We start from the raw sequence: 13,013 nt of genomic DNA, 5'->3' as shown, positions 1-13,013 counted from the left end.
CCCAAGATCAGACAACAGAGCAGGGGGAGGCGTTGGTCTGCTCCTTTCACCCAAATGTACTTTCCAAGTTATCCCCCAAGTACCCTCACTTGTCTTCCCTTCCTTTGAGGTCCATGCTGTCAGACTCTACATCCCCTTCTCCATGCGAGTGGCAGTGGTGTATCGTCCTCCCGGCCCCTCTCATCAGTTCCTTGATCACTTTGCCACCTGGCTTCCACACTTTCTCTCCTGTGACACCCCCACCCTTATCATGGGTGATTTCAACATCCCCATTGCCTCTCCCCTCTCCCTATCTGCTTCTCACCTTTTATCGCTATCCTCCTCTTTCGGCCTCTCGCAGCATACTAACTCTCCAACACATGAAGATGGAAACTCCCTTGACTTGGTCTTCTCCCGGCTTTGCTCAGTGGATGATTTCACAAACTCCCCTCTCCCGCTCTCTGACCATAACCTTCTTTCATTCTCTATCAAGAACTGCCATCCCGATCAGGTCACCCCCACTTTCCACACTTATGGAAACATACAGGCCATTAACACCCAGAAACTTATGAAGAACTTGCAGTCCTCATTGGCCCCAATCTTCTCCATCTCATGTCCTGATTCTGCTCTGAAGCATTACAATGAAACCCTGCAAAGTGCTCTGGATGAAGCTGCTCCTCCTATACATAAAACAACTCGGCACAGACGGCAACAACCATGGCACACGCTGCAAACACGTTTCCTGCAGCGGTGCTCCAGGTGCGCAGAACGTCTGTGGAGAAAATCTAATCTACCCGAAGATTTCATCCATTATAAGTTCATGCTAAAGACATACAATTCTGCCCTTCACCTCTCCAAACAAACCTACTTCAACACCCTCATCACCTCCCTGTCCAATAACCCTAAACGTCTCTTTGACACGTTCCAGTCCCTACTCATCCCAAGAGAGCAGGCCCCAACCACGGATCTCCGTACTGACGATCTGGCCAATTATTTCAAAGAAAAAATTTACCACATTCAACAGGAAATCATCTCTTCATACCATGCACTGTCCTCCCTCCCCCACTGCATCTAGTTCACTCTCTGACTTTGAAGCAGTTACAGAAGAAGAAGTAAGCAGGCTCCTTGCATCTTCTCGCCCGACCACTTGCACCAGTGACCCCATTCCGTCACATCTCCTCCAGTCCCTTTCCCCGGCTGTCACCTCTCACCTAACAAAAATATTCAACCTTTCCCTCACTTCCGGTATTTTTCCCTCCTCATTTAACCATGCCATCATACATCCATTACTTAAAAAACCATCCCTCGATCAAAACTGTGCCGCTAATTATAGACCTGTCTCTAATCTTCCCTTCGTCTCTAAACTCCTCGAACGCCTGGTCCACTCCCGTCTTACCCGCTATCTCTCAGATAACTCTCTTCTCGACCCTCTTCAATCTGGCTTCCGCTCTTTACACTCTACTGAAACTGCCCTCACTAAAGTCTCTAATGACCTACTAACAGCTAAATCTAATGGTCACTACTCCATGCTAATTCTCTTGGATCTCTCTGCAGCATTCGATACTGTGGATCATCAGCTCCTCCTCACTATGCTCCGCTCCATCGGCCTCAAGGACACCGTTCTCTCCTGGTTCTCCTCCTATCTCTCTGTGATCCTTCACTGTATGTTTTGCTGGTTCCTCCTCCTCTCACCTTCCCCTTACTGTTGGGGTTCCTCAAGGATCAGTCCTAGGCCCCCTCCTCTTCTCTTTGTATACTGCCCCTATTGGACAAACAATCAGTAGATTTGGTTTCCAGTACCATCTCTATGCTGACGACACCCAATTATACACTTCTGCTCATGATATCTCGCCTGCCTTTTTAGAAAACACCAGTGATTGTCTTACCGCTGTCTCTAACATCATGTCCTCCCTCTATCTGAAACTTAACCTGTCAAAAACTGAACTCCTCGTGTTCTCTCCCTCTACTAACCTACCTTTGCCTGACATTGCCATCTCCGTGTGCGGTTCCACCATTACTCCAAAGCAACATGCCCGCTGCCTTGGGGTCATCCTTGATTCTGACCTTTCATTCACCCCCCACATCCGATCACTGGCTCGCTCTTCTTACCTGCATCTCAAAAACATTTCTAGAATTCGCCCTTTTCTTACTTTTGACTCTGCAAAAACTCTTACTGTTTCACTTATTCATTCTCGTCTGGACTATTGTAACTCTCTACTAATCGGCCTCCCTCTTACCAAACTTTCCCCGCTCCAATCTGTCCTGAATGCTGCAGCCAGGATCATATTACTCACCAACCGTTACACCGATGCCTCTACCTTGTGCCAGTCATTACACTGGCTACCTATCCACTCCAGAATCCAGTACAAAACTACTACCCTCATCCACAAAGCACTCCATGGCTCAGCACCACCCTACATCTCCTCCCTGGTATCAGTCTACCACCCTACCCGTGCCCTCCGCTCCGCTAATGACCTCAGGTTAGCATCCTCAATAATCAGAACCTCCCACTCCCGTCTCCAAGACTTTACACGTGCTGCGCCGATTCTTTGGAATGCACTACCTAGGTTAATACGATTAATCCCCAATCCCCACAGTTTTAAGCGTGCCCTAAAAACTCATTTGTTCAGACTGGCCTACCGCCTCAATGCATTAACCTAACGATCCCTGTGTGGCCTATTTATAAAAAAAAAAATAAAAAAAATCAGGTTCCTCGCATCATGTTCTCATTCACTTTATGCAGTTAATAGCCCTCTGTGTCTGTACTGCTACATACTTAGGCAGTTAACTGGTTCATGCAGCTTTACATGAACACCCGAGCCTTACACTATGGCCGGTCTGAATAACTGAAGCAATTGTTACCATCCACCTCTCGTGTCTCCCCTTTTCCTCATAGTTTGTAAGCTTGCGAGCAGGGCCCTCATTCCTCCTGGTATCTGTTTTGAACTGTATTTCTGTTATGCTGTAATGTCTATTGTCTGTACAAGTCCCCTCTATAATTTGTAAAGCGCTGCGGAATATGTTGGCGCTATATAAATAAAAATTATTATTATTATTGTTATTATAACCCAACCTATGTAGTACATTTCTGTCATAGATCGCTACGGGTTGTATGAAGCCAGATCAGGAGCGGAGTCTCCTTCATGTGTGAAAGATGCTGGCTGTTACATAACCGGCATCTGCGTCTTTCTGCAAGTTTTAACCATTTACGGAGACCCTGTCATTTTGCAATGAAGAGTTAAGACATGGTCATAAAGCACTGTTAAACAGATTGATTTGGCACCTTTAGTAAAGAGAAGTCTGGCTCATTCATCACCAGATGCACAGATCACTCTATACACTCGGCCTGGGACAACTCATAAGGTCCTATGGCTTCCAGTACCATCTATATGCTGATGACACTCAGATCTACCTCTCTGGCCCAGATGTCACCTCTCTGCTCTCCAGAATCCAGGAGTGTCTATCAGCCATATCCTCCTTCTTCTCCTCTCGCTTCCTCAAGCTCAATGTGGACAAATCTGAAATAATTATCTTTCCTCCATCTTGCATATCTTCCCTACCTGATCTATCAATCAAAATAAATGAAATCACACTTTCCCCTGTCCCCAAAATCTGCTGCCTCGGAGTAACCCTTGACTCTGCCCTGTCCTTTAACATCCTGTCCGAAACATCGAGTATAGATACTGTATGCAATGCATTTCAGATCAGTTTTGATCCTTCTTAATAACATGGCAATTTGATACTTTTGGTGAAGAAATCTGCATTTGAAGTTTTCTTGTACCGTAATTAAATTTAGGTGCATAGGGGCGGGACTGTTCACTGAGTCTTCTCCTCCTGTCCCTGCCGTCCACCTGCCTCCAGTGTTGCAATGACAGGTCCCTGATTTTTTTTTTTTTTTTTACATTTTATAGTGATCTGCATCTTAGTCCAAATCTGGTGGTGTAATTGCCGTGGGGAACACATATGCAGATTGATTTCCCAGCTGGTCTACAATAGGATTTGCTGGCAGCGCATGCACAGATTGAGTTCTCTGGTTAATGATGTTTTAGAGACAACTGCGCATGCGCTGCCCCGGCACCATGTTATTGCAAACCAGCTGGGAAAAAAAAAATCTATGCACACGCTGCCCATGTCAGTGACTGCGGCGACGCCAGATTTCACACAGGATTCGGGTCACTGAAAAATCAGTGACCTGTCATTCAAACACCGGAGGCAGGCGGAGAGGACGGGGCAGGAGTAGCCCATGTGCACCTAAATGTTATTATAAGAAATCTTCAAATGCTGAAACAAAAGAAAAAAAAAGTGGATTTCTTCAACAAAGGTATCAATTTAATTTGTATAACAGTGCTATTGGCCATAACTTTACTTTTACATCACAAACCTACGCTCTTAAGTTCTCAAATGCCGTTATGAATCTGACAGCAGCATGTAAATGATGATCCCATTAATGGTGCACTTGCGTATCGGTTTCCATTTACAACCTCAATGTGACTGCCTTTTTTTGTCAAACACTTTTGAGCTTCATAGGAGACAACTTCACCATGGAATGCAATACTGTGTTTTGTCCTCCTAAGGCTACTTTCACACTAGCGTCGGGCTCGGCCCGTCGCAGTGCGTTGGGCCGAGGTTACCGACGCTAGCGTTGTTTGCGCCGCACAACGGGTTGCGCGGATGCAGATTTTCATCGCATCCGCTGCCCCATTGTGAGGTGCGGGGAGGTGGGGGAGGAGTTCCGGCCGCGCATGCGCGGTCGGACAAAGCGGTCCGTCAGCTGCCAAAAACGTTACATTTAACGTTTTTTGCTCCCGGCGGTCCGCCACAACACGGCGCAACGCGTCGGTAATGTAACTCTATGGGGCAAAAACGCATCCTGCAAACAACTTTGCAGGATGCGTTTTTTCCCCTAAACGACGCATTGCGACGTATTTAAAAAAAAAACGCCAGTGTGAAAGTAGCCTTAGGGAACCAAAAAGAGGGAATTTAAAGGAAAAAAAGCTTATATATACAGGGTGGTCCAAAAGGTGGTCAGAAAATAACATTTATTTTAATGTATTTATTTTGAATTTTTACTCTGTTAAACCAGAGAGTTATGTGACACAAAATAGTTAATAAGTAACATTTCCCACATGTCTGCTTTACATCAGCACAATTTTGGAAACAACCTTTTGTTTTGTTAGGAAGTTATAACAGACCAGCGATTTCTCATTTTTACAACAAAATTTACAAAACAATTTTTTTAGGGAACACATCACATTTGAAGTCAGTTTGAGGGGTCTATATGGCTGAAAATACCCTAAAGTGACACCATTCTAAAAACTGCACCCCTCAAGGTGCTCAAAACCACATTCAAGAAGATTATTAACCCTTCAGGTGTTTCACATCTGCAGAAGCAACATGGAAGGAAAAAATGAACATTTAACTTTTTAGTCACAAAAATGATCTTTTAGCAACAATTTTTTTTTTCATTTTCCCAAGGGTAAAAAGAAACTGGACCCCGAAAGTTGTTGTCCAATTTGTCCTGAGTACTCCGATACCCCATATGTGGGGGGCAATCACTTTTTGGGCGCACGACGGGGCTCTGAAGGGAAGTAGTGACGTTTTGGAATGCAGACTTTGATGTAATGGTCTGCGGGCGTCACGTTGCGTTTGCAAAGCCCCTGATGTGCCTAAACAGTAGAAACCCCCCACAAATGGCCCTATTTTGGAAATAAGACCCCCCAAGAAACTTATCTAGATGTGTAGTGAGAACTTTGAACCCCAAAAACCATGTTAGCTAAATCTCCCCCTTCATAACCCTATTACACATACTGTCCACCTACTTTTGGACCACCCTGCGTGTGTATGTATGTATATATATATATATATATATATATATATATATATATATATATATATATATATATATATATATATATATATATATATATATATATATATATATATATTATGTAATGTATGTGTATATATATATATTATATACATACACTATATATATATATATATATATATATATATATATATATATACATACACATACAGTATATGTATGTAATCATCCCCTTTTCCTCCCTTCAAAAAAAATAAAAGAAAATGTCAAACATTTACATATTTGGTATTGTCACGTCCGAAAAAGCTCAGTTTTTGCAAAATGAAAGCTATGGGTAATGCAATAAACGCTGCAAAAAACTCAGTTATCAGGTTTTGCTGTGTTTTTGCTGCCAAGACCTGATTAAAGGGAACCTGTCACCCCGTTTTTTGAGATTGAGCTATAAATACTGTTAAATAGGGCCTGCGCTGTGTGTTCCTATAGTGTATGTAGTGTACCCCGATTCCCCATGTATGCTGAGAAATAACTTACCAAAGTCGCCGTTTTCGCCTGTCAATCAGGCTGGTCAGGTCGGGAGGGCGTGGTGACATCGCTGGTTCTTCCTCAGCTTTACGTTGGTGGCGTAGTGGCGTAGTGGTGAAGACACAGCGCGCGATCTGCGCTGTCATCCCTTTCGTCGGTGGGAGCGGCCATCTTCCTGGGGCCGCGCGTGCGCAGATCGAGTGCTCTGCTGCACGGGGCTTCAGGAAAATGGCCGCGGGATGCCGCGCGTGCGCATTAGAGATCGCGGCGGCCATTTTCCCAAAGCCGAGTCGGCTTTGGGAAAATGGCCGCCGCGATCTCTAATGCGCACGCGCGGCATCCCGCGGCCATTTTCCTGAAGCCCCGTGCAGCAGAGCACTCGATCTGCGCACGCGCGGCCCCAGGAAGATGGCCGCCCCCACCGACGCAAGGGATTACAGCGCAGATCGCGCGCTGTGTCTTCACCACTACGCCACTACGCCACCAACGTAAAGCTGAGGAAGAACCACCGATGTCACCACGCCCTCCCGACCTGACCAGCCTGATTGACAGGCGAAAACGGCGACTTTGGTAAGTTATTTCTCAGCATACATAGGGAATCGGGGTACACTACATACACTATAGGAACACACAGCGCAGGCCCTATTTAACAGTATTTATAGCTCAATCTCAAAAAACGGGGTGACAGGTTCCCTTTAAGTTGAATCAGATTTTTTTTTTCTTATGCACTAAACTTTATCAGCATGCACAAGAGACAAATGTACTCTGACAAAAGCGCAGTTAAAAAAACACACCAAAAACTAAGCAAAACATGCTTTTTGTAAGCAGCGTAAAATTTGCTTTAAAAAAGCTGCAAAAACGCAACATGTGAACATACCCCAAGTGTTTAAACCATAGACCATATAATGAGAAGAAAAATGATGCAACACTCACCCTTGCGCTTCTTCCAAGTGTGCTCTTTATTCAGCAAAACATACTATGCATAGTATGAACCGGCATACGCAGTGATCTGTGAGGGAGCGGGAGTGAGGAGAGACCGGACGACGGCCGTTTCGCGCTACGGCGCTTCTACGGACACGTAGAAGCGCCGTAGCGCGAAACGGCCGTCGTCCGGTCTCTCCTCACTCCCGCTCCCTCACAGATCACTGCGTATGCCGGTTCATACTATGCATAGTATGTTTTGCTGAATAAAGAGCACACTTGGAAGAAGCGCAAGGGTGAGTGCTGCATCATTTTTCTTCTCATTATATGGTCTTGTACAAAACTCTGACGATTGCATAGCACCACCCGCAGCTCACAGCAAGGGAGACCTCATCTGTCCTTCTGAAACAGATCGTTTAAGCGAATCTCCAATTGCGCTATAGTGAAGCTCTGTGCCGATCATCTTTCTGTTTCTTGGTATAACGAAGTTGTTTAAACCATAGGTCAAGCAGCCAAAGGGGAAAAAAAAATGTAAACCCTAGAATTGCCGTTTTTGCAGTCTGCACTTTCCCCAAAAATATATACAGTGAAAAGTGATCACAATTTCATATTTACCCCAAAAACGTCATCTCAAGGTTAAAAAAAAAAGAAGCCCTCAAACAGCTTAGTGGACAGAAAAGTATTTTTTTTAATTTTATTTATTTTATGGTACTTATTGTTTATCATCGGCACCAATTGCAATGATCTGCAGAATCATAAGTCCAGGTAATTTTACTGCAGAATGAAAGCCATAAACCAATCACAGTATAGTGGTGGTGTTCAACGTTTCACCGAATTGGAATTTTTCTCTCATTTTTTTTAATGCACTATAAGAAAAATGAATGTTTTTTTAAAACTACAATTCATTCCACCAAATAAACCCTTCATATTGCTATGTCAATGTCAAACAAAAAAAGTTAGAACTCTTCGATCCGTTGGAGAAAAAAATAGCGCAGAAATGTTTTGCTAATTTTACAGAAGTTTTCTAGGATGAAGTTTATCGCCATAGGCTTGCTCTAGGTAACAAATAATACAATACAGTGTCGCTCACCCTTTGCGACCCCACTGCTGAAACCACCCGCAATTTGAGATCCCTAACAGGTCCCCTGTATTTGCCCAACTGTCCCTTCACACCTCAGCACAGCCGGAGTAGCTGGAGTTGGTACCATTTCTGCCTACTGGGAGTGTGGCATGATTATCTAGTGACCATCTTATAGTTTGTAGAGATATTTGTAATGTTCCTAATTTAGTTTCTCTTTATTTTTTAGGCTCATGCAGCTTGTTATGTGATACTGAACCATGAATGTACATTTGGAAGACTGCGAAATATGGTGCTTCCACCAAACTGTATAGTTTTACAGTCTCGGAATTTTAGTAAAATGCACTGCTTTAGGATATCAGAGAGTCTCCAAGCTGACCATGGTTTGTATTGCTCTACTACACCTTACTGGTCAACTACTTCTAGTAATATATTCCAGAATTATTTTGTCCATGTTTTAGCAAGAAACAGTGTCAGTATCTTAAAGGGATTGTCCACTACTTGGACAATGCCTTCTTAATCTAAATGTTTGGCCCCGATAATATAAGAAAAAACAACTATACTCCCTTACCGTGCCATCGCCTTTCCAACGGTGTCAGCACTTGCGGTCCCAATGCTCTCATGTAGTTGATGTGACATATGACCCTGGCACCCAATTGGTGCCGGTGTTACTGTCCCCCCGCCTTTGGATAAATCGATAATGAAGAGGAAGTCCGGGGGCAGCTGCTCTCTCCCTTCCTCTTCATGTTCAGTGGGACAGGAGGGAGGGACAGCGACGTCCACGCTGATTGCAACAACGGCACGGGAGCCCCAGGGAGAGCGAGTGCCGGCACCCCGGGAATAGCGTCAGCATGGGGGGCGGAGTATAGGCTTTATTATATTTGTCTGGGCCAAAGGAGGGGCTGAGAAGTTGTCCAAATAGTATATAACTTCTTTAAGAACCTATTTTACATTACTAGAATGCTAGGCTATGTTTACATGCAGCATTTATGCAGCGTATTTTTCTGCAGAAAAGCAGCTGCTTTTGATAGTCCCATGAAAAGCTATGAGATTTCAGAAATGTAATGCACATGCTTGCTTTTTTTTGTGTGAACTGCAGCGGTTCTGAAATTCAGTTCAGAAGTCTCTTATTTCCGTGTTCTTGCAGCGTTTTTTCACCCATGGAAAGCAATGGTTTTGCTGCACTTCTGCAATGTTTTTTTCTGTTTTTGGTGAATGAAACTACATTTATTAAATGCCTACTGTAGAGGAATCGCTCAAGTAATCCACACCATAAAAACACACAAAGTAATGCAGCAAAGCATGCATTTTGAACGTTGTGTTATTACTGCCAATCAAACAGGTTTTGGCTGCAGAAAAAAAACGCTTTGAAAACGCTACGTGTGAACATAACCCTACAGTTTAGCTCATGTGATAATGCTATGCTTACATCTGCCTCTGTGCTGATCAGAACACCTCTCTATAGACCCTACTGCTTTACAATGGAGTGTGCCAGGGTCTTGTCGTAGTTTCCAAAATGTTGGCATGTTCCTGATGTTCTAACGTCAAATGTGCCAGAACTATTGACAGAGGCTTACGTGTCCGTATGGCCAGAACGTAGTATGCAGATGTCAGCTTTGTACAGCTAAAGACATTACATTTGGAAAACTCTGCCACTCACAAACAACAAACAGATCACACTTTTTGCATTATGTCAATCCCATCAAGGAAAAAAAAAAATCTTTATTTTAATACAAAAGTTGACTCTTGAACTGCAATTACTGCCTTTAGTTCAGTTGTAAAATATGCATTTCTTTGGATACATATGTTTAACTAGTTCCACATATTGCTTGAAAATGACACTGAAGTTCTTTCAACAGTTTCTTATTACTGTTGGTAAGATGTGTCCTATAAGAGAATCTACAGCATAAAGTGACCAGACTAGCAGATTTGAAATTCACTGTATGCCGACGTACATTGCTGACTTCAGCTTTTGCTGGGGAGTTGCCACAATGATAACTCCATTGTGGTTCATGGAGTTACAATAACACCTCACGTTATCCATAAGTATCCCTAGTAAGCAGTACTTTTTTTTTTTTTAGTTAAAGGGAATCTGCTACCAGGTTTTTGCTACCCCATCTGAGCAGCATGGCATAGAGAATGAGAACCGTATTCCAGTGATGTGTCACTTACTTTATGGGTTGCTGTAGTTTTGATAAAATCAGTATTTTATCTTTTTCAGGTCTAGAGGTTATCTAAATGCGGAGCTCTGTATATGTATATGTACGCGGAAGGGGCCATTAGTAATAGTTGATGCTTTGATGTATTGCCTGGTGTCATTCTGTCAGATTAAATGTACCGTAAGTTGTTTCTTACCACTGGAGACCAGCAGGTGGCGGTATAAGGGTCGGCAAGAGACTGTATTGGAGGATGTCTGAGCAGTTGGAGATGGTCAGGCCTGACTAGAGGTGAGGAGTAGGGTACAAGGGCTGCTAGGATTGAGTACCTTGCCAGACAGTCTTTTCAGAGCCCTGACAACCAAGAGCCGACAACGGAAGAAATCTAAATACAGATAATCTAAATACAGAACCCAGACAGTTCTGGACACTCGCGAGTGGCACTCAGCATTCTGCCTGCTATAGTAGGTAGTCCAAGAGACCGGGGTTATAACCCTAAAGCTACAGAACCCATCACAGCAAGGCCAAACCTCAATTATAAATTTGCCATATCAGAGTGTCAATGCCGTTGCCATCCAGCCGAGATCCAGTGTTACGGTTAAATGGTGAAGAAGCAATGAATCATTGATCTGTTATCCAGTAAACCGTTTGAGTTGTTCATACCAAGGTCTGGTTTGCCTTCTTCCTACCTACCAACCTCTAAGTCATCTAGATGGGAGCACCAGGAATATAGGGTAGGAGGACTGTGACACCCCAAACTGCACAACACTGAGGAAAATAAGTATTTGATACAGTGCAAGTTTTTAAAGCTTCCCCACCTACAAAGAATTCAGAGGTATTTAATTTTTATCGTAGGCACACTTCACCTGTGAGAGACAAATGTAAAAAAAAAAAAAAAACAGAAAATCACGTTGTATGATTTTTAAATAATTAAATTGTATTTTATTGCATGAAATAAGTATTTGATCACCTACTAACCTGCAAGAATTCTGACTCTCACAGACCTGTTTTCTTTAAGAAGCCCTCCTTCTCTGCACTCATTACCTGTATAAAAGACACCTGTCCACACACTCAATCAATCACATTCCAACACCTCCACCATTGCCAAGACCAAAGAGCTGTGTAAGGACACCAGGGACAAAATTGTTGACCTGCACAAGGCTGTGATGGGCTACTTAGTCAAGCAGCTTGGTGAGAAGGCAACAACTGTTCGCACTATTATTAGAAAATGGAAGAAACACCATATGACTGTCAATCTTCCTCAGTCTGGGGAACCATGCAAGATCTCGCCTCGAGGGGCAAGGATAATTCTGAGAAAGGTCCGGAATCAGCCCAGAACTACATGGAAAGACCTGGTCAATGACTTGAAGAGAGCGGAAACCACAGTCTCAAACATAACCTTTAGTAACACACTACGCCATCATGGATTAAAATCCTTTATGGCAGACCGGGTCCCCCTGCTCATGCCAGCACATGTAGAACTTTTTGGTGTCAACTCCACTCGCTGTGTTTGGAGGAAGGAGGAAGAAGGATGAGTATAACCACAAGAACACCGTCCCAACCATGACGCATAGTAGGGAAAACATCATATTTTGGGGATGCATTTCTGCAAAGGGAACAGAACGACTGCACAGTATTGAAAGGAGGATGCGTGGGGTCATGTATCATTAGATTTTGGCCAACAAGCTCCTTCCGTCATTGAGAACATTGAAGATGGGTTGTGGCTGGGTCTTCCAGCATGACAATGACCCGAAACACACAGCCAGGGCAACTAAGGAGTGGCTTGGTAAGAAGCATTTCAAGGTCCTGGAGTGGCCTAGCCGGTCTTCTGACCTGAACCCAACAGAAATCTTTGGAGGGAAATGAAACTCAATGTTGCCCAGCAACAGCCCCGAAACCTGAAAGATCTGGTGAAGATATGTAAAAATCCCTGCTGCAGACTATGCAAACTTTGTCAAGAACTGCAGGAAATGTCTGACCTCTGTAATTGCAGACAAGGGCTTCTGTGCCAAATATCAAGTTCTGTTTTGCTACTGTATCAAATAATTATTTCATGCACTAAAATGCAAATTAATTAGGTAAAAATCATACAATGTGATTTTCTGTTTTTTGTTTTTTTCTTTTTATATAAGATTCTGTTTGTCACAGGTGAAGTGTACCTTTCACAAAAATTACAGACCTCTCCATTCTTTTGTAGATGGAAAAACTTGCAAAATCGGCAGTGTATCAAATACTTATTTTTCCCATTGTATGTCTGGGCCTAATGGTGCCTCTTGGCCCTACTACTCGGGTTTGGAATACAATGCATGTAACTCTACCTACATCACTGATCAACAGCCTTCTGCATATGCACAGTGTACACAGAAGCTGCCAAGCAGTGGCGGGAGGGCGATGTTGTACAGAGTTCATTAGTATGGAAGACTACATGGCAGAAGGCTTTCTAGTCCTTTAGTAGTAATCTCCTGCTGGTAAAACAGTGATTTTGTCAAACCTACTGCAAAAGGTCCAGTAAAAGCCACCTTGCACATTA

At 43.5% G+C, this 13,013-nt stretch overlaps 1 protein-coding gene across 1 annotated transcript in view; it reads left to right on the top strand.

The window, feature by feature from the left end:
- Positions 1 to 13,013, top strand: part of DGKQ (diacylglycerol kinase theta) — a 206,022-nt gene that overhangs the window by 92,402 nt on the left and 100,607 nt on the right. The window contains exon 6 of the mRNA XM_069767667.1: positions 8,557 to 8,710. Within this exon, the coding sequence (XP_069623768.1) occupies positions 8,557 to 8,710 (154 nt within the window). The remainder of the gene's footprint in view (positions 1 to 8,556; positions 8,711 to 13,013) is intronic.

This window comes from Ranitomeya imitator, chromosome 1 (assembly GCF_032444005.1).
Source record: "Ranitomeya imitator isolate aRanImi1 chromosome 1, aRanImi1.pri, whole genome shotgun sequence".
In the NCBI taxonomy this organism is placed as follows: domain Eukaryota; kingdom Metazoa; phylum Chordata; class Amphibia; order Anura; family Dendrobatidae; genus Ranitomeya; species Ranitomeya imitator.
Note: the sequence above shows the minus strand (reverse complement) of the source record. Positions and strands in the feature narration are given on the sequence as shown.